The 21,063-nt window shown below is 35.6% G+C and overlaps 3 protein-coding genes across 3 annotated transcripts in view; 2 read left to right on the top strand and 1 right to left on the bottom strand.

Annotated features, from left to right (window-relative positions):
* The window catches only part of LOC117325434 (solute carrier family 22 member 4-like), a 61,304-nt gene extending 51,331 nt beyond the window's left edge, over positions 1–9,973 (top strand). Inside the window, exons 7-10 of the mRNA XM_033881638.1 lie at positions 1,652–1,855; positions 6,998–7,079; positions 7,727–7,945; positions 9,619–9,973. Coding sequence (XP_033737529.1) covers positions 1,652–1,855; positions 6,998–7,079; positions 7,727–7,909 — 469 coding nt within the window. The 3' untranslated portion in view covers positions 7,910–7,945; positions 9,619–9,973. The remainder of the gene's footprint in view (positions 1–1,651; positions 1,856–6,997; positions 7,080–7,726; positions 7,946–9,618) is intronic.
* A 1,962-nt stretch (positions 9,974–11,935) lies between these two features.
* LOC117329531 (ADP-ribosylation factor-like protein 1) lies at positions 11,936–12,577 on the top strand. Its single transcript, XM_033887555.1, has one exon. The coding sequence runs from the start codon at positions 11,936–11,938 to the stop codon at positions 12,575–12,577; it is 642 nt and encodes a 213-aa protein (XP_033743446.1).
* Positions 12,578–14,401: 1,824 nt separating this feature from the next.
* The window catches only part of LOC117325395 (zinc finger SWIM domain-containing protein 8-like), a 34,864-nt gene continuing 28,202 nt past the window's right edge, over positions 14,402–21,063 (bottom strand). The window contains exon 22 of the mRNA XM_033881572.1: positions 14,402–20,557. Coding sequence (XP_033737463.1) covers positions 20,341–20,557 — 217 coding nt within the window. The 3' untranslated portion in view covers positions 14,402–20,340. The remainder of the gene's footprint in view (positions 20,558–21,063) is intronic.

Here is a 21,063-nt window from a genome sequence, read left to right as displayed (position 1 = left end):
TACATTTACGGACACTGAATAGAACTTAATATAAAAGGTAATGTTTGAGGAAACTTCAGATGATAGATATGCGTCTTGATAAGATTTCATTATTTTGCAGCAGTCCCGAGTTTTGGCTGAGAACCATGTCTGACTTGCGTCTCATAGTATTGGAGTCGTTGACGAAATTCTGTGATAGAGAAAAATGGCCTTAAAACATTTCAAGATTCATTCAAGAACACATTATAGTTTTATAATCAAATCGATAGCTCCCTCAGAGAATGCGTTAATGCATCTGCATCCATTATTTGGATTTAAAGTTACACGGAGTTTTAAACACGCGACAGATTCTCCCTGGACAACACATCGATCAATACGCCACAATTTCCTGGATTTGGGTTTTTTATTATTTATATATAATGTTATTCTGTGTAAATATTGCTGATCCACGACAAGCTGTATAAATTCATTTTAACAGATGCTTGGACGACATACAGGACTCTTTTCTTTACAGTAATTTAAGTGTATTTATAGTTTTAGTGCTCACCTGATCTGAATAACCGGTGAACTTATGCCATGGCGTGGCATCCTTTGTCCCTCAACTTTCCCTAATATTCACTAATATTTATGAACGACTTATTTTAACTAAAATTGATGGGGAAAGGGAACCAATTTTGCATAAGGGGTAACTTTGGTCCTCTGTAAAATGAAGGGTAGGAGGGCGGAGTTCAATAGAAGTGGAGGCAAATCATTTAAATCGCATCTAGTCATGAATCGTTGAATGGATTTCGACCAAATTTGGTCAGAATCATCATTTAGGGAAGGGGATGAGATTTTGTATAAATGGTGACTCAGGTCCCTCTGGGACAGGATGGGCAGTGTCCAAGTGGATAAATAGAGTTAATTCCCCTCTTAGTGTTTCTGATCTTCACGTCCAGGTAAGCAATGCAAGTCACTTTGGCCTCTATCGTGTTGACGACATGGTAAGTCTATACAATCTGTATGATTAAATCGCTCTACCACCTACATCGACGATATGGGTCACTACAATTTACAATACTATAACATATATTCACATTCTTATAGAAGACATTGAATGCTATAAAACCCTTGTCATGTTATAAAATTGAAGCAGGGATTTTAACTTATTTATTGATAGCATTAGCGACGTCAATCTAAGGCGAATATTGTTTAGAGTAGACTCTTCAAGAATGACTTAGAACTAGCCCATTGTGGAATAGATAACATTTGAAGACATTTTAAGAGTCTGTTAAGTTTGAAATGTTATTGAAAATGAAATCCACTTTTTCTATAAATGGTCTTTATGTGATTAAAGTTTGGGAAATGTATCTTGATAAAATGAAATTAAGTATGTTAGAAAATGAAAAACTCTTAGATTATACAAAAATGTTGTCTATTCTTGTCTAACATTAAACAGTCATTAGAACTGAGGAGAGTGGGCTTGTATCCAATATAATCTAATAATCTACTAATATTGTTATGTATGTTTGTATATGTATTGCCACCAAATCACTTATCTTATTAGAATTGTACAATAAACATTTGAATTGTTATACCAGGTGGTTTGTCATTCTCCTATTTTACCACGTGTAATGACGACTGTTCCCTAAAAGAATCTGATTTATTTTGCTGGATCTGGGTCTCTTTACAGTATTGGCCGCCGCTGGTGCCTGTTCCTGTATGGAACCTCGTCCGGGTTCGCTTTGATGTGCATCATTGTCCTCCACATCACAAATAATCTGGACAAAGACGAACAGATGGTCACAAGCATATCCGTGTTCGGTAAACTGGGTGTCACTGCCTCCATGGCACTTGCCGGTCTCGTCACCATAGAAACCTATCCCACCGCCATCAGGTAAATATCTCCAACACCGTACCTTAAGGTAGGTTAGGTTTTATCGTCATAGAAACAACATGGTGTATTCGTTTGTTGTTGGTAAATTTTGATAGTCGCCATACGAAATGTCTCTCCAATCACCATAAAATATCCCGTCGTCATCAACTACCGTAGATATCACATCTCTTATCCACCATGTACATCGCCATATTTGGGGACTAGCTATACGTCGCAGGAGTCCACCGCTCCGAAGCAGCACGGATGTGAGAGAGGTGAGAAGTCATGTTGATATTGTTCCAACAGGGTATCATTCGTAACAAACACTTAAAATACCATCGAACCCAGGTATCTCTAGACGTAATCAGATTGAATGTATGTTGTGCCGTTTATCGGAGATTTTCATGACATTTGTCAGATCGACAATATAACCATTTCCAGAATAACTGCGTTGCTTTTAGGCAGGCATAATGCTTGAATAGTGTTTAAGAATGATCAAAATTCATTTTAAAACACGTGAAATGCTGATGTTTCATGAGAAAGCCTTGAATTGGACATTTACTACCTAATGTTCTGTGTTGCCCAGGGGTCTAGACCGACTGTATGCAATTTATAAGCATCGACTTTGTTATATTTGCTTTAGATATGGCTTTAACAAATCTACTTCGAGAAGAAGAAATAACAGAGAAACCAAGGTTCATATGCCACCTCTGTACGATAACATACACATTGGAATCTTCGCTGGCACGACACGTCAGGAAGCCTGATGGTATCCAACACCAATGCTGTCACTGCGGAAAATCATGATGGTATCCAACACTAATGTTGTCATTAAGGGAAATCATGATGGTATCCAACACTAAAGTTGTCATTAAGGGAAATCATGATGGTATCCAACACTAATGTTGTCATTAAGGGAAATCATGATGGTATCCAACACCAATGTTGTCATTAAGGGAAATCATGATGGTATCCAACACTAATGTTGTCATTAAGGGAAATCATGATGGTATCCAACACTAAAGTTGTCACGGCGGAAAATCATGATGGTATCCAACACTAATGTTGTCATTAAGGGAAATCATGATGGTATCCAATACTAATGTTGTCATTAAGAGAAATCATGATGGTATCCAACACTAATGTTGTCATTAAGGGAAATCATGATGGTATCCAACACCAATGTTGTCTTTAAGGGAAATCATGATGGTATCCAACACTAAAGTTGTCATTAAGGGAAATCATGATGGTATCCAACACTAATGTTGTCATTAAGGGAAATCATGATGGTATCCAACACTAAAGTTGTCATTAAGGGAAATCATGATGGTATCCAACACTAATGTTGTCATTAAGAGAAATCATGATGGTATCCAATACTAATGTTGTCATTAAGGGAAATCATGATGGTATCCAACACTAATGTTGTCATTAAGGGAAATCATGATGGTATCCAACACTAAAGTTGTCATTAAGGGAAATCATGATGGTATCCAACACTAATGTTGTCATTAAGAGAAATCATGATGGTATCCAATACTAATGTTGTCATTAAGGGAAATCATGATGGTATCCAACACTAATGTTGTCATTAAGGGAAATCATGATGGTATCCAACACTAATGTTGTCATTAAGGGAAATCATGATGGTATCCAACACTAATGTTGTCATTAAGGGAAATCATGATGGTACCAACACTAATGTTGTCATTAAGGGAAATCATGATGGTATCCAACACTAATGTTGTCATTAAGGGAAATCATGATGGTATCCAACACTAATGTTGTCATTAAGGGAAATCATGATGGTATCCAACACTAATGTTGTCATTAAGGGAAATCATGATGGTATCCAACACTAATGTTGTCATTAAGGGAAATCATGATGGTACCAACACTAATGTTGTCATTAAGGGAAATCATGATGGTATCCAACACCAATGTTGTTACTGAAGGAAATCATGATGGTATCCAACACTAATGTTGTCATTAAGGGAAATCATGATGGTATCCAACACTAAAGTTGTCATTAAGGGAAATCATGATGGTATCCAACACTAATGTTGTCATTAAGGGAAATCATGATGGTATCCAACACTAATGTTGTCATTAAGGGAAATCATGATGGTATCCAACACTAAGTTGTCATTAAGGGAAATCATGATGGTATCCAACACTAATGTTGTCATTAAGGGAAATCATGATGGTATCCAACACTAAAGTTGTCATTAAGGGAAATCATGATGGTATCCAACACTAATGTTGTCATTAAGGGAAATCATGATGGTATCCAACACTAATGTTGTCATTAAGGGAAATCATGATGGTATCCAACACTAATGTTGTCATTAAGGGAAATCATGATGGTATCCAACACTAATGTTGTCATTAAGGGAAATCATGATGGTATCCAACACTAATGTTGTCATTAAGGGAAATCATGATGGTATCCAACACTAATGTTGTCATTAAGGGAAATCATGATGGTATCCAACACTAATGTTGTCATTAAGGGAAATCATGATGGTATCCAACACTAATGTTGTCATTAAGGGAAATCATGATGGTATCCAACACTGAAGTTGTCATTAAGGGAAATCATGATGGTATCCAACACTGAAGTTGTCATTAAGGGAAATCATGATGGTATCCAACACTAATGTTGTCATTAAGGGAAATCATGATGGTATCCAACACTAATGTTGTCATTAAGGGAAATCATGATGGTATCCAACACCAATGTTGTCTTTAAGGGAAATCATTATGGTATCCAACACTAATGTTGTCATTAAGGGAAATCATGATGGTATCCAACACTGAAGTTGTCATTAAGGGAAATCATTATGGTATCCAACACTAAAGTTGTCATTAAGGGAAATCATTATGGTATCCAACACCTATGTTGTCATTAAGGGAAATCATGATGGTATCCAACACTAATGTTGTCATTAAGGGAACTCATGATGGTATCCAACACTGAAGTTGTCATTAAGGGAAATCATGATGGTATCCAACACCTATGTTGTCATTAAGGGAAATCATGATGGTATCCAACACTGAAGTTGTCATTAAGGGAAATCATGATGGTATCCAACACTAATGTTGTCATTAAGGGAAATCATGATGGTATCCAACACCAATACTCTCATTGCGGGAAATCCTTCACGCTAGAAGTTTACCTCTAATAACATATCTAACGTAAACATGAGACACACCCCAAAGAAATATGTCAAAAATATGGAAAAACTTTCAAGTCGACTTTGTCTCATATAAAATTCAAACACGGTGACAAAGGTTATTCATGTTCACAATGTAATCACGTTTGTAAGGATAACTATACACTTGTAAGACCTATAAGAAGCCACTCACTGGAAACTACCAAATGTAATAAAAGTTCAAAGAATCTCAAAACCTTACTTGGCCATTCATGTTCTGAAACGAAACATCGGAAAATCCAGTGTGACAGGTGCAACAAATGTTTTCTTCCAAAACGGTACCTAGTTAAACATATGAAATGTAAGCATACCAATCCGGATCAAAACAGTCGAATTGTAACTCCAATGTGTACGTTTTCGTACAGATGTGGCATCCATTGGCTTCTCTGTTGTTTAATCTTCGCGAATGAGATTTGATGAAGACATCTGTAAAGCCGGAGCCGTGCCCTCCTACGACGCATAGCCCTTGTCCCCAAAAGTGGCAAGTGCATGGTAATTTCTCCCTGGTGCATGGTAATTCATCCTTCGTGCATTAATTCCTTCCTGAAATATGTTAATCATCCTCGTGCATGGTAATTCCTCCCTCTTGCATGGTAATCCCTCCCTCGTACATGGTAATTTTTCACTAGTGCATGGTAACCCCCCTTGTGCATGGTAATCCCATCTCGCGCTAACATCCTGTAACACCTGTTTTCATTGCCATAGTAATGTACCCTCCACCATCATTCACGTTTCAATATGTCCGCATTTCTCTTTTTATCAATATCCCAATATGAAAGAATCCAGTGTCGTCGCCATTGTCTGCAACGCAGACTTCATTTATAATTATGACATCAAATCGTCGGCTAATTAACCGTTGATTTCGTCATGGAAACGCACCATGTGTGATTTTATCACACCGAGTATGTATGACCATGGAAGGCAGCAGGGTCCATCGCAGTCAAATACCTAACTTATCTTGTAATAGAAATATGGTCTATCCAGAGAAATGCAAAATGAGGTTCGTGGGGAATTCAAGTATAGATCAAATTAGTTACAACCTCAAGGGATTGTAGGAGTACTAGAATTTGTGAACTCGAAAAAGACATCGGCGTCACAATAGAAAATAATTAATCAATTGATAAAGATATAATTAGTATGTGAAATGATGAAAAAAAGCTAAGTCGATAACAGGAATTTTACGGGAAACAATAGAATACATGAGCCTGCATAGTTTTAAATTGTTGTACACAACTTTGGTGAGACCACATATCGAGTATGCGAATCAAGTTTGGAACCCTCATCTCGAAAAAAACACATCAAAACGATATAAAATGTTCAACGTCGAGCAACAAAAACAAAATCCTGGGCTGAAGGACTTGGGCTGAAGGACTTACCATATCCCGCAAGATTACAAAAACTGAATCTACCAACACTAGCATATAGGAGATCATGTGGCGATATGATAGAGGTCCACAAAATACTATCCAGGAAATATCATTGTAAAGTGTATTTTTAAAATCAGGAATGGTCCTCGACACGGGGGCATGACCTATAAAAAACTTTCGAGATTAAATGTTAGAAAATATTCGTTTACACAGAACTGTTGATGTATGGAACACTTTCCCGTTCAATAGTAGTAAATGCAAACACAGTCAAGGCATTTGAATATAAGTTGGACGAACATTGGGAAAATCAACCACAGAACAATTATTTTTAAAAAAATCGTACTGTGAATGTTTCAATTTAATACATTATCCATTACAAAGCTGACTGTCAAAAGAATGTTATTTCCTACTTTTGTCAGAATAAAATCTATGTATTCATGCAATGCAATCGAAGAGCTATCTTCTTTTCTAGTCACAGAAATATGACATACTTCCCTAAGGATTGAACAATGCTATATAATTAAATACATGTATGTACACTTGTATATATATATATGCGTGTGTGTATGATTTCCGTACAGGTGTATGGGGACGTCGGTTGGGATAATGTCTGGAGTGATTGGCTGTGCTGTGGGCAGACAGATCCTCTCCGTTTTCACGAAGGTAAGCAAGTCAAAGTGTCAACAAATCACAAATTGACTTTATTGATACTAACAAAATTCAACATTGGCTTCCACGTCACACAGTGACTTAATAGATTTATCGACAAATTTAGCATTGGTTCAAACGTCACACAGTGACTTAATTGATGCTAACAAAATTCAACATTGGCTCACACGTCACACGGTGACTTCATTGATACTAACAAAATTCAACATTAACTCACACATCATACAGTGACTACATTGATGCTGATAAAATTCAACATTGGCTCACACGTCACACAGTGACTTCATTGATGCTGATAAAATTAAACATTGGCTCATACATCACACAGTGACTACATTGATGCTGATAAAATTAAACATTGGCTCACACGTTACACATGACTACATTGATTCTAACAAAATTAAACATTGGCTCACACGTCACACAGTCACTTCATTGATGCTCAAACGTCACACATTGACTTCATTGATACTAACAAAATTCAACATTGACTCCCACGTCATACAGTGAGAACTCACACCACTTTCAGTGTTTTCAATCACACATAACTACAATGATCAGATACCTAGATAATATCCACGGATTGATCCAGTTTGATGTAACCTACTTAGCTTTGATACTATATGCGACGTTGGTTTCAGAACTTCCATTATACTTTGCCTTATATCGGGTACGGAGTACTGATGACAATAGTTGGATTCTCTGGACTTCTTTTCTCGGAGACGCTACAGCGTCCTCTACCGGACTTGCTCCCAAGTCGACATCGACAGATTGGCATGAAGGAAGTCAGTTTATCCACACAGGCGTGGGGAGCCGCCAGATGAAGGGTCATCGACTAGATCGAGCGGAAACGTTTATAGGTAAGTAACTAAAAATGTAGGGTGGCATCGTTATACAAAAAGCTCAATCACTTAAACCTCGATAAAAGCATAGAAAACTAGAAAACAATGTACCAGCATATACAAAAAGTCCATTATCCTAATCTCTAGACTAATATTGTACAGAGTTTCCACTTTCTAGCTTAGTCGGTCCGAAGGACCAACGCGAGCTTATGCCATACCGTCGCGTCCGCCGTCCTTCCTTTTAAGCAAATTGACTTCTTCATAACCACTGATTTGAATTAAACAACTTTTGACTTGTGGCATCGTTAGAAGGTGGAGATTTGACCACAATTGTACAAATGATGGGGCTGACCCCAGAGGCCTAAAGGGCAGGGTCAAAGGGGGTCAATTTGCCTAAATTGATATAAACGATTTCTTCTCTGAAACAAAGCAATGAATATCGCTCATATTTCTCTGGTAGCATCATTATAGAAGTGTAAAATTGTACAAAAGGTGGGCCTTAGGGGCGGGCGGGGCCAAAATGTGTCGATTTGGCTAAATCGATATAAACGACTTCTTAATTCTATGAAAATAAGCAATGGATATTGCCCATTTTGGATTGATAGCATCGTTATGAGGTAGGGGATTCAAAATTGTACAAATGGTGGGGCTGACCCCACCCCCTTCCTGGGGGCCTGAGGGGCGAGGTAAATTGATATCAACCTCTTCTTCTATGAAACTAAGCAATGGATATTGCTCATATTTTACTGGTAGCACCCCTATGGAGTAGGGATTCAAAATTGTGCAAATTGTGGGGCTGACCCCCGGGGGCCTGAGGGGTGGTGCCAAAAGGGGTCGATTTGGCTGAATTGATATAAACGACTTCTCTGTAATTAGGAAATTGATGTCACTCATATTTGTCTGGTAACATCATGGGATGAGGAGATAAACACAATCATGGTCTTTCTCCACCCCTAAAGATTTATAATGACATGTAGTTTCTCTGTGGTATCTTTGAAACATTGAGATCCTGACTCCATAACCATGTAAAGCATTACTGGGCATAAAGAGATAAATACAATTCTGATATAAAAATAAGCCCAGGGGTCTTTCCCCAGCCCACGGGACGCACTGTCTTTAAACACAATCATGTTGTAAAAGCAATCCACGGGGTCTTTTCACACACCCCACTTCTGGACTTCGTTTCTGGGTTTTATCGTTGAAGCAATTTAGATCCTTTCCCTATAACCATATAGCATTTTTTTGACATCACCAAATAAAGCTATCAACAAATTAAACAATATTTTGACGTTTGGTCATATCACAAGGAGACTTAACATGAACATACCGCAGCCTTCCAAAACACATACGCACTCAACACACGCATGCATGTCGCACGCACGGGAGGCCGTCCTTAAATGACCTTAGCTGTTAGGACGTTAAACAAAATAAATCAATCCAGCCAATCATATCCAACCAGGTGAGCGATACAGGTCTTTTGGGCTTCTTGTTTTGTTCTGGTATAATACATATACATTGTATATTTACTTTCCAAGATACGATGGGCTAGAATCGCATTGTATTCTAAAGTAAGCTATGTGATAAACTTCGTTATTGTTGAGAAATATTGTAGGAGAAAAGTAAGGTTATGTTCTATCCAATCTTTATTGTGAAATCGTATATAAGTACACAGCTGGCTGTTTTGTTTCCAGACGTCCCTGAACACTTCGGTCTCCACTCCGGAGCAGACGAGCCAACCCTAGATGTTGAGTTTTACGTGGACGGTACGCTGACTGGTGGCTGACAGTATGTTTTGTCAACGGCAGGAACTTCGAGATTACCATGCTGGGGTGATAGGGAATCCTAGTCGCACATGTAAATAATGGACCGTTAACTGCGTCTCGCCTCACGCGCTAACATGCCCTTGTGACATCGTGGTTAACTGTTAGGGTTACGTATGTATAGATTTGGACTCAATCGGAACGTAGATTAAATCCACACGTGTACCTTGTATAAATCCTGTATTTCATCACCCCGACACATTAGCAATAAAATGGTTTTGTCAAAGAGGTGTTCATTTTTTTCCTTTTCAGTTTTCAGCTCACCTGGTCCAAAAGACCGGTAAGTTTATGCCATGGCGCAGCGTCCATCGTCCGCCAACATTTCCTTTAAATTATTTTGAAGTCCTGAAAATCTGAATAGACATTGCTTCATATTGTGTGAAGGCAACTCATTTTTTTTAATTATTTTTTTAATAAATGGTGGGTCTGACCTTTCGGCATTCGAGCAGCTGGGTCCAATAGGGCAACCCATGAGAGAGCATTGTTGGCTGAAGTAGGTGCAGTGTTGCATGAATGGAGACTTCCCTGTCCTAGAAGAAACGGAGCAGAAAATGCTTCGGGGAGGGGTGGTGCCAAACAGGAGAGATAGAGGAATAGCTTTAAAATCCTTCTATCGGAAAGAAATTTCAAATTTGATTAAGATCGATCATCCTTGTGTGAATGTAGCTCAATTTTGCATTCATTAAATGGTGTCGTCTGACCTAAGGGGGTCTGCAGGCGGGGCCAAGTGAGGGAAATGGAAGTAAATTCTTTAAATCGCTACGACTAAATGGATTTTTATCAAATTTTGTCGGTAGCATTATTGGGTGAGGGAGATCTTATATTGTATAAACGGGATGCGTGACTCCCTTAGGGCTTAAGAGATGGGACCAAATAGAAGGAATTTATCAAATAGTTTCATCCCTTCTTCTTCTGTAGGAATAATAGGATTTTGTCCAAATCTGGTTTGAAGGACCCTTGAGTGAAGGGAACTTCATTTTGTGTAAACAATGGGTCTGATCTCCTGGTGCTAAAGGGGTAGGACCCAGCTGATGACATGGAGGAATAGTTTTAACATCCTTCTTCTCTTGGGATTAAGGGGTTTTCTCTAAATTTGGTCTAAGAGTGTGAAGGCAACTTTGTATATATGGTGGATCTGAACTCCTGAAGTCTGAGGGTGGGGCCCAATAACTGAAATATCCATATGAGCGATACAGACTCCTTGTGCCTCTTGTTTGTACACTTGCTATAGCTAGATCTCATGTTTGTTAAGTTTTTGGGCCGTTATTTATGGCGCGGGAAGGATGTCAAAATTAAAAAAAATTTTGCCTAAGCAGAAATCGAATTTTGCCTAGGCAAAATTCGATTTTTGCCTAGGCAAAAATATTTCTGCCTAAGCAAAAATAATTTTGCCTAGGCAAAATTCGATATCTGCCTAAGCAAAATTCGATTTCTGCCTAGGCAAAATTCGATATCTGCCTAGGCAAAATTCGATTTTTGCCTAGGCAGAAATAGTTTTGCCTAAGCATAAATCGAATATTGCCTAGGCTGAAATATTTTTGCCTAAGCAATATTCGATTTTTGCCTAGGCAAAAATATTTAATTATGACATCCTTCCCGCGCCATAGTTATTAGGTACGTAATACGACGCTATAACGATGTACTTGGACCTTTAAGTTGTTCGAAATTTGGAGGTATTTTTAAACCATACAAGCTACATTAAATACCCCTATAGCGTGTTGGAAGTTTTCAGCAGTTTCTTAGTAATCAAACTCTTGTAATTTTTGTTGGCGATCAGTTTATAATATAAGTGTCAACTACTTATTAGAGTGTTTGAAAATCGACATCTCTGTCAATTTGGTTCGTGGAGAGAATAAAAGATGAATTCACATCAATAGGATTAACCAACGCCCTAAACCGATAGGATATCGATCGACGGGTGTCCACTTCACAGCATTTGAAGGGAGGTAACCACAACATACTTATACGAAAACATAGTTTAGTTGACCACTGGTTTTATGATTTTTCTTCTTTTTATCGTGTTCCCGACTAGGCTGTCTGCAATATCAGTGACTGGTTTTTGGTTCGTATCCGATTTCTGTCTGCCATGTCTAATGTTAGTAAACATTTCGAAGTTCTTAATCAGAACTAAAAATAGAAATGACGTTTCATTTAACGGTTTAATACCGTGAAATGATTGTGTAAAGACATGGGTAAAGTCTTCGGGAAACTTTGGGTGTCAAGAAAAGTGACAGTGCTGATAATAGGACCCGATGGGGCAGGCAAAACGTCTATACTACACAATCTTAGCTTGGGGAATATCACCGACAGGATCACAGATGAGGACTGTAGACTCGAGGCTCTCTCTGGAGACCGGGTACAAGCTGTCAGCTGGAACATGTTCGGTACCCGCTGTCCGGGTGGAATATCCGCATACTACCGTACCATAGATGCTGTGATCTACGTGGTAAACGATCGAGGTCCACCAAATCACATGGCATATGCCAAACTTGGGTTCCACTACTTTTCGGCCATTGGTTGTGCCAATGCTATACTAGCAGTGCTCGTCAATCAAAGAAGCGCGGGGGAAGGGACGCCACTGACTTTAGAAGAGGTTCGCCAGACGTTAGATTTGGACAAACTTTCTAATACATACGAGATATTCCCAGTGATTGCGACAACAGGTGAAGGATTGGATCATGTTCAAGACTGGCTCTCGTGCCAACTGGGCAGGAAGTTTACACGCCAAGCATTCTTTGGGTCAGGTGACCAACAGTTAAAAAAACAGGACACGGCACCATTTCATACACGGATACTCAACTCATTCAAAGGAATGTTTTCGAAGATTTAAAACATTTTTAACACAAATATAAACTTTGTGACAGGGTGATAAAGATAAGGAGCAGCGACAGAGTAGGGTGAGAGAAACAGACTGGCATGTATGTATGGCTAATGTCTTGACATTGTCCCAAGGCACCTCACCGAGTGTCAAGAGATGTCAAATTTTAATTGAAGTGTCAAGATCATTAAGTATAATAAAGGGGAACTTATCATTAGACTGTTTAGACAATGCTATGTTTATAAATGAATTAATGTATGAAATTGTTCTTTTGGATGAGGAGTAAAAGTTTATGGCTTTACAGATAAGGGGAGCCAGTGGCGTGAGAATGGGTGTGCCTGGACAGGGTGATTAGGATAATGGTATGTAGCATGAATGGTTAGTGGAGTGTGGGCAGCGAGGAGTGTGGATGGGACAGCGTGAGGAAGTTTGACTCATGTACTGTAAATAAATGTGACTTGTAAATAGAACTTGTAAATATGTGAATAAACTGTAAATAGAAAACTGTCGGATTATCGTTGTGTGATAAGCAAACCAGTAGCTCCGTCGCAACTTCATTAATCTAAAACCACACTAGACTAACTATAGCTGCGATAACGTAGCTCTGGACGACGGACGGACAATTTCTGACGGATGTAGCAGTGTAGGCAGGGTATGAATATTCGTTCTAGACTAACTACTCTACATGTTGTTAGGTGAAATGGATATGGATGGTATTTATTTCTGATTTGTTTCTCTTTACTGACTTTTTTTTCGGAAAACATTCTGGATGCTATACATGCAAACATGGACTTCTGCGGTTTAAATAATTCAACTCTATTTATATACATTGGGTGTCATTTTTGCGACAAGCAGTACAGGGAAATGTATAGTCTGAAGTCCTAAAATCAACCAGAAAATATGTATTCATGTAAATAAACCCTTTATATATATATCTAGATATTTCTGGCGAATTTACCATTTTAACATCCATGTCCCTGTGATCCATACAGGATGATTACAGTCAACTTCTTTTGCTATAGATATTTTTTTTAATTCGGTCATATTTGACCATCAACATATTATATATTGCCATAGCATACCAAAGCATTATACCACCACTCTGAATGTGGACCACACTTTCCAACTCAAATTTCTTATGACGACTTTTGATGAAAATAGATATTCATATTAACACAGAAAAGGGACAAGACTGTAAAAGTGATAAAATTTCCGATTTTTGATTATACTCACATTTCTTATATTACTTTTGTATGTATTCTGGGGTTTATTTTATCAGCTTGTAAATGTTTTATACACATATTTTATTGTTCAATCTTCTCGAAAAGCATGTTGTATTTATAATCCTGTAATGCCATCCAGATTAACACAAGTTTAATGTAACACCACAACACAGGATGCTAATATCCATCAGTGAATTGTTGTCATATTGAGTTCCATATGCAACTGTGTAATAACATCTTATTTACATTTGGCATTTTCTGTCTTCTTACCAAATGAGGAGTGTGTTATATTTTTAGAGAATAAAATCCTCTTTACATACAAGTTACATTATACATACAGTAGCTTCAATACAAATTTGGATACCAGGAATTAAATTGGATTTTACTTTGTATAAATATTGCTGCATTAAGCTACGTTTCATCCTCACTCCCTGAATACAATAGTCTACCATATTTAATTGCATTTTGATACAAGAATGTATGCCATGATGGCAGGAGACCGATGTGTATTTGCCCTGCGTTTTGGTACTATATTGTATATTGATGATGCACTCTATATTCAGTACACCCTTTCATCCCGAAGTATATAACTGAAGGTACAACACAACACATGTTTATCTAATACATTACTTTATTACGGTTTGGATGACATGAGTGGATGCTACAACTGCTACAAACATGGATGGTGGGATGCTATAAAACATTATGCTCTGTGATGAACAGATACTCTGGTGAGTTGGGGTGTACACTTTTACACTGCTGCTTCATTGCATAAGTCATGCATTCTACACTTAATATGGGGAGGAGGAGTACCTGGTCACATGACAGTGGCAAGCTATCAAATGTCAGTGGATTTGGACCAGTGATGACTAAGTACCCTTCTGAAGATCAAATTGATTGCATAAATAATCACTTCCAGATGAACATGATGTCGTCACATTGGGTATATTTGGATGTAATTGGTGTAGAAAAAGAAATCAATTAACTGACAAAAAATGTTTTCTTTTACAACACTTTTCCAAAAAAAAAAAAAATAGATTTTAGTCTATCTATATATTAAGTTATGATACTATTTTCACAGAATAAAAAAAAAATTGTTTTACTGTTGTGTATCACAAGCAGATTGTGATTTCCCCCAGACACAAGAGCAACAAAAAATGAGGAAATTAATTATAATTTCAGTACCTTCAGTGATATCTATATATACCACAAGCAGGAATGCCAACATAATGAAGTTTATTTCTTAAGATTCCTCCATGTTTTATCCCAAAATTGACCTTAAATTCCCCTTAACAACAGTTGCCCCTCTAATATAGCCTTTAATTCTTCATTTAATCCACAATATACAATGAAAATTTTCCGAAATCTCCTCTCACTCGAAATCACTTCTCAATACTAGCAAGTACCTTAGACACAGGAATTAATCACAACAAAATTTTATTGTTATTAAAAAAATAATAGAAAAAAGAACTAGCATTCCATTGATTATTCATTTTATATTCTGATACCTGTTCGTTGCTTATATATAAATATGTATATATATTATATATAAATGAGATCAAAATTAATTTGACATAGTTAAACACAAATTATGCAATCAATTTGAAATTTGAAACATTAATACTAAATCATTTTGATGAAAAGTTAAATGTGCTAATTTTGATCCTATACACAATATTTCTGAATGTTAAATTGAATGAATGGCCTCTGGTACCATAATTAATGAACAGGAGATCACTTACCAAGGTGACTAGCAAATACAACACATACTAATGTTGGACTTGGATAATAAGCATGTTCAATGAACTTCTGGCAGCTGTTTGCCACATTTTCAGCTGATAATATGAGCAAATTAAAAATGAGCACAAAGCAGGAGTGTTGCTGAAGAAAATGCAGTTGTGATGACAAATGTAGTGTATTAAGTAATGTATCCAGATATGAAGGCACAAGCAATATTAAATGGAAAATCCTATTGAATTGATATTCATATTACCAGTATACAAACACATTTTCATATTCAACCCAATTTTATTAATATTGCATGTTAAATTTGAATTCCTTTCATCATGATAGAGTACTTTTTTATCTCTAAACTTTGTCCAATTTTGTTTCATAAATATCTTATATACACAGTACTACCAATGATCAATGCAAAGAAATATGTGCATACTCATACAACATAAGTACGGCACTTTACAGATTTATAATGTTACCCAGCCGGTTACTCCTTAAGGTTACTTTTATGTGAACCAGTTTTATTTTAATGTTAACTAGTACTGCTGCTGACACTCTGGGTTAACTGTATGTTGATTAGTACCGTCGATTTTTCCTTTACTCTAAATTAAATTTTATCTTGTTCTGTGGTTAACAAGTACTGCTGTTTTAGTATTAACCAGAACTGCAGCTGTTTTTATATATTTACCAGTACTACTGTTTTAATATTAACCAATATTACTGTTTTAATATTAACGGGTACTGCTGTTTTAATATTGACCAGTACGGACCAGTACTGCTGTTTCAATATTAACAAGTACTGCTGTTTTAATATTGACCAGTACTGACCAGTACTGCTGTTTCAATATTAACAAGTACTGCTGTTTTAATATTAACGGGTACTGCTGTTTTAATATTGACCGGTACTGCTGTTTCAATATTAACGGGTACTGCTGTTTTAATATTAACGGGTACTGCTGTTTTAATATTGACCGGTACTGCTGTTTCAATATTAACCGGTACTGCTGTTTTAATATTAACCGGTACTGCTCTTTTAATATTGACCGGTACTGCTGTTTCAATATTAACTGATATTACTGTTTTAATATTAACCGGTACTGCTGTTTTAATATCAACAAGTACTGCTGTTTTAATATCAGCAAGTACTGCTGTTTTGATATTAACGGGTACTGCTGTTTTGATATTAACCGGTACTGTTGTTTTAATATTAACAAGTACTGCTGTTTTAATATCAACAAGTACTGCTGTTTTGATATTAACCGGTACTGCTGTTTTAATATCAACAAGTACTGCTGTTTTGATATTAACCGGTACTGCTGTTTTAATATTAACCAGTACTGCTGTTTTGATATTAACGGGTACTGCTGTTTTGATATTAATGGGTACTGCTGTTTTAACATTAACCAGTATTGCTGTTTGCTCTCGACCCTGAATTTAGTGTTAACTAGTGCTGTTATTTCTGTTCTAGGCTTTATTCAATGTTAACAATTATGTCTACTCTATTCATTCAAATTCAAGAAAAAAACATTCAACATTACCAAATATGCTTCAAGCATACAAAGATGGGACTTTGAAGATAAACACATATACACATACAATCTATTCTTTATGGATTAAACAAATAGTAAAAAATCAAACACTCCAATGGTTAATACATCCAAATCATTAAGTTCAGAATTGGAAATACTAAGCAGTTTATCTGGAAGCCAAAATAATTTAATTTCTTTAAGAAACTGACAATACCCTAGGTTGTGTGTTTACATGTTTATGCCGTACAAAAGTATTGAGAGACAATTTCTAGAACAATTTCAATAATGCATTTAGCAGGTATATATGCAAGTCCTATTACATATTTCATGCTGGGAGTATTATATCTTTGTCACTATTAAAAATTTACATAAACATAACCAATTCTACATCATTTAAATACAAGATAACATCATCAGATAATTCATGATCAACAGTCTCAAGGTGAGTAGCTTTTTTTGTTTTGTTTTTCTGTTGGATTATCAACATTTAAAAAAAGTATACAAATATAAATAGATACAGGTGCTGCTGAAAATGCTTGGTTTACGTGGTCATATACGCTAAAACGTCTCCAGTGATTATTCCAATGTTATCCATATTTATACCTCTAGTATCAGTACCCTTTACTCACCCTACACAATTTCCATACTTTCTTTGACATAAAAACAGACATGTTTGGAGAGTTGCTTTTTTTTCTTTTTTTTTTCTATTTTTTTTTACAGCAATGAGTGTTCATTTAAATGTCTATTCTATAAAATATAGAAATATTAACATTTTATAAAATTTATCCACCATGGCACAAATAAAATTAACAAATTCCCACAGTCACACTATATAATCCTCGTTTGCCTATGAGTAGAACACTTGATATGTAACAGATTTATTTCACTGTCTTTTGTGAAGCCAGGGAAGTTGGCTTCCTCATTGGTTGTGTCCTCAGGTGTATGTGATGTTTACTGTATCATAACCCATTTTAATACTTACTAAAGGTTTTTTTTCATTTAACAATAAATTAAATAACCATATCATCAAAATATATACCCCACATAAGAATGTTTAAATAATATCATAAAAGACTGAAAATTAAATGAATAAGTAAAGAAAGATTTTTATAAATCATGGGAATATTTTTTTTTTAAATTGGCAATTACAGACATTGTATTATTGTAGAAATACAACAAAAATTTAATTAAATAAATCACAAATGAATGAATAAATATAAATATATTCTAGTTATAAAACAATACTACAAGGAATATTTACAAAGGCATGCAATACAGAAATTCAAATTAATACATATTTACTGTTTAGGATGCTTATCTTGCACATGATAGTGATACACTAAGTGACCAGAACCACTGGTTTTTTATGAGAAAATTTCATCGAGGGAAAGCACATTCTAAATGTTTTAACCTAAGCTTGTTAGTTTTAATCTAATTTAGTGTGGTTTGATGGATACATCAAAAGGGCTGAAGGTGTAATTAGGGAATACTAAAACATTGACATATCTACAAGAATCAAACTTTGTGATTGGCTGTCCATCGGTTTACTTCGACAGTTTTGCTTAATGACTGGCAAAATATATTTGCTGTCTATATAAAGTATTAACTTTCTATTTTTGAAAAGTAGCCTTGACCTTGACCATAAAACCGCTATCGTACTTCTACATATAAAGGAAATCATCAAATGAAATGTTTTAAGGAATTTTAGACTTTTCGATTAAAACAATACAAATATGAGACATTGAATGGTAAGATATTGGCAAGCCAAACACTCTGAATTAATCAAATATTAATTCAACTTGAATTTATCATATGAAAAAATAGTTGTGAGAAACTTTACCATAAACTGAACACTTTTTCATTGAATATTACAGTGCACCAACAGCATAAAAAGTTATTGTGATTCGCTTTAGGGCATTTTCTGACCGAGGCACTTCCCTTGCCAAGACTACAAATTCCTGGATGACAGTCAATATGCTTTTTATCTTTAGCTTACCTTTTTCTTTTTATTACATATAATGCATATGTATCACAAAACTCAAATAGTCTTTAAAAAATGAAGGATTTAAAATGTTTGGATTCTGTCCAGTTTATGGTTAAAGCAATAAATTTCTTTTTACTATACACTTGTAGTCTTTCAGAAAACAATACAAAATCAATCTGTAAAAAATGCAGATGAAACTACTTCAAAATAATAGATTGAATACATAAATACTTCACAGAGGACATTATCTATTGCTTATAGGTTTTGTTATGGTGTAAAAATAATTAGGTTTTCATAAACATTAAAAAAAAAAAAAAAATCTGATGTAAAAATATCCATCATGGAAGATAATGGGTTGCCTAAAAGTGAAACTTTGATCGAAGTTTGATAAATAAATTACATGACATTCAACAATCCCGGTATATGCAACTTTCAACTGTTTTAAATATTTTAGAGTATAGCATATTAAAAACAAACTCAAATTGTGCATAGATTATACTCATAAACACCTGCTAATTTCCTTTTTGATTCCACACAAGATTCAGTCAAAACAAATACCCCAGCTAACATCCTGTTTTAACCAAATTTGACATTTTGTTCAGATTGTGCAGTTTAAGAGAAATTTAAGCATGACTCTTCGATAACTACACCTTGATCAAGCCAGAGAAAGGTACTAGTCACTAAAACATCACACATACTTACTGGTTGTTCTATATAAAACTGTATACATTCTACATACACATCTAGCGAAGTTGTATCAACACTGGATTTGGCATTAGTGGACTATGGGTGTGTTATATTCCTGGTGTACAAAGATAGCATCAATAAACAGTAAAACATACTAATATTTATATATCAACAAACAAAAGGATACTCATCAATGAACAGTGTATAAATTCAACATTAAATCATCAACCACAATACACAAGTAAAAACTAAATGTGTATATAACCAAGTTTAACATATAATCAACATAATATTAAACATTTAATATAGTGAGTATGATACCTGAATAGATTATGATTTACTTTGACACTGATGTGAGATAGAATACCAACAGAATGAAAATAGTCAAACAAATATAACTCATCTGTTTTGTCTGTAATAAACTCAAGTTTCATTAAAATATAACATTATGTTATCTGATAAATCCTTGTAAAATCCTGAATTTAAGGATGAATTGAAATTCCTCTTCCACAAAAATATAAATATCTTCGTACACAACAGTAGTTTTGCTTTTTTTTTTGTCATAGAGAAATAGATATCTTCATATTGTTATAGTCAGTGGTCTATATAAAATTGACATCAAACATTGCCAGTAGCTAGCCCATTGACTATCCTAGCCCAGAGATCCTTGCGGCATGACTTGGTCCTGCGTAGACTTTGTAGAAACTCTTGAAATTGGACCATACCACCTGGTGTGAGACAAAAGGCATTTCTGGCACTGCAGATGGTGTTTATGAAATCATCATACTCAGAAGGGTTGATATGGTGTATACGCTGGTGAGCACATTGGATGAACCTGAAAAATATCACACGATATATTTAATTTATTACTTTCCAATTACACGTTTAAAGGTTATATCCATTTATCAATCGGGTCTCCTTGGCCAAAGGATTCTCAAGATCAACTACAATTTTTCCATGGCTATCTTGGTCACTTAAGTTATAAATCCTCACCAGTATTAAATCGAAACATTGTGGAAGGATTTTAATGATTTACTTACAATGATCTATTTCACCATCTGGCTGGGTGAATTTATGAAGTAAACTATAGTATATCCATCCAGATAATACTGCATGTGCTCCTACGATTTCAATACTTACAAGTGATGGGAATCAAAGTCAATAATCGGAAACTTGTAATTGATCGATTATTGATTATAATCAGTTTTCTAAATTAAGCACAGAATTGCCCTTTTATAGAAAATGTATGTAGAAATGTATATCAAGTACACTTATTACACTTCTAATCCTTTGATATCAATATCTTTGATACCCGAATGCAAACAAAGCACTTAACAGTTG

The sequence above is a fragment of the Pecten maximus genome, chromosome 1 (genome assembly GCF_902652985.1).
Source record: "Pecten maximus chromosome 1, xPecMax1.1, whole genome shotgun sequence".
NCBI classification, from domain to species: Eukaryota; Metazoa; Mollusca; class Bivalvia; order Pectinida; family Pectinidae; genus Pecten; species Pecten maximus.
This window is presented reverse-complemented; position numbering and strand designations above follow the sequence as displayed.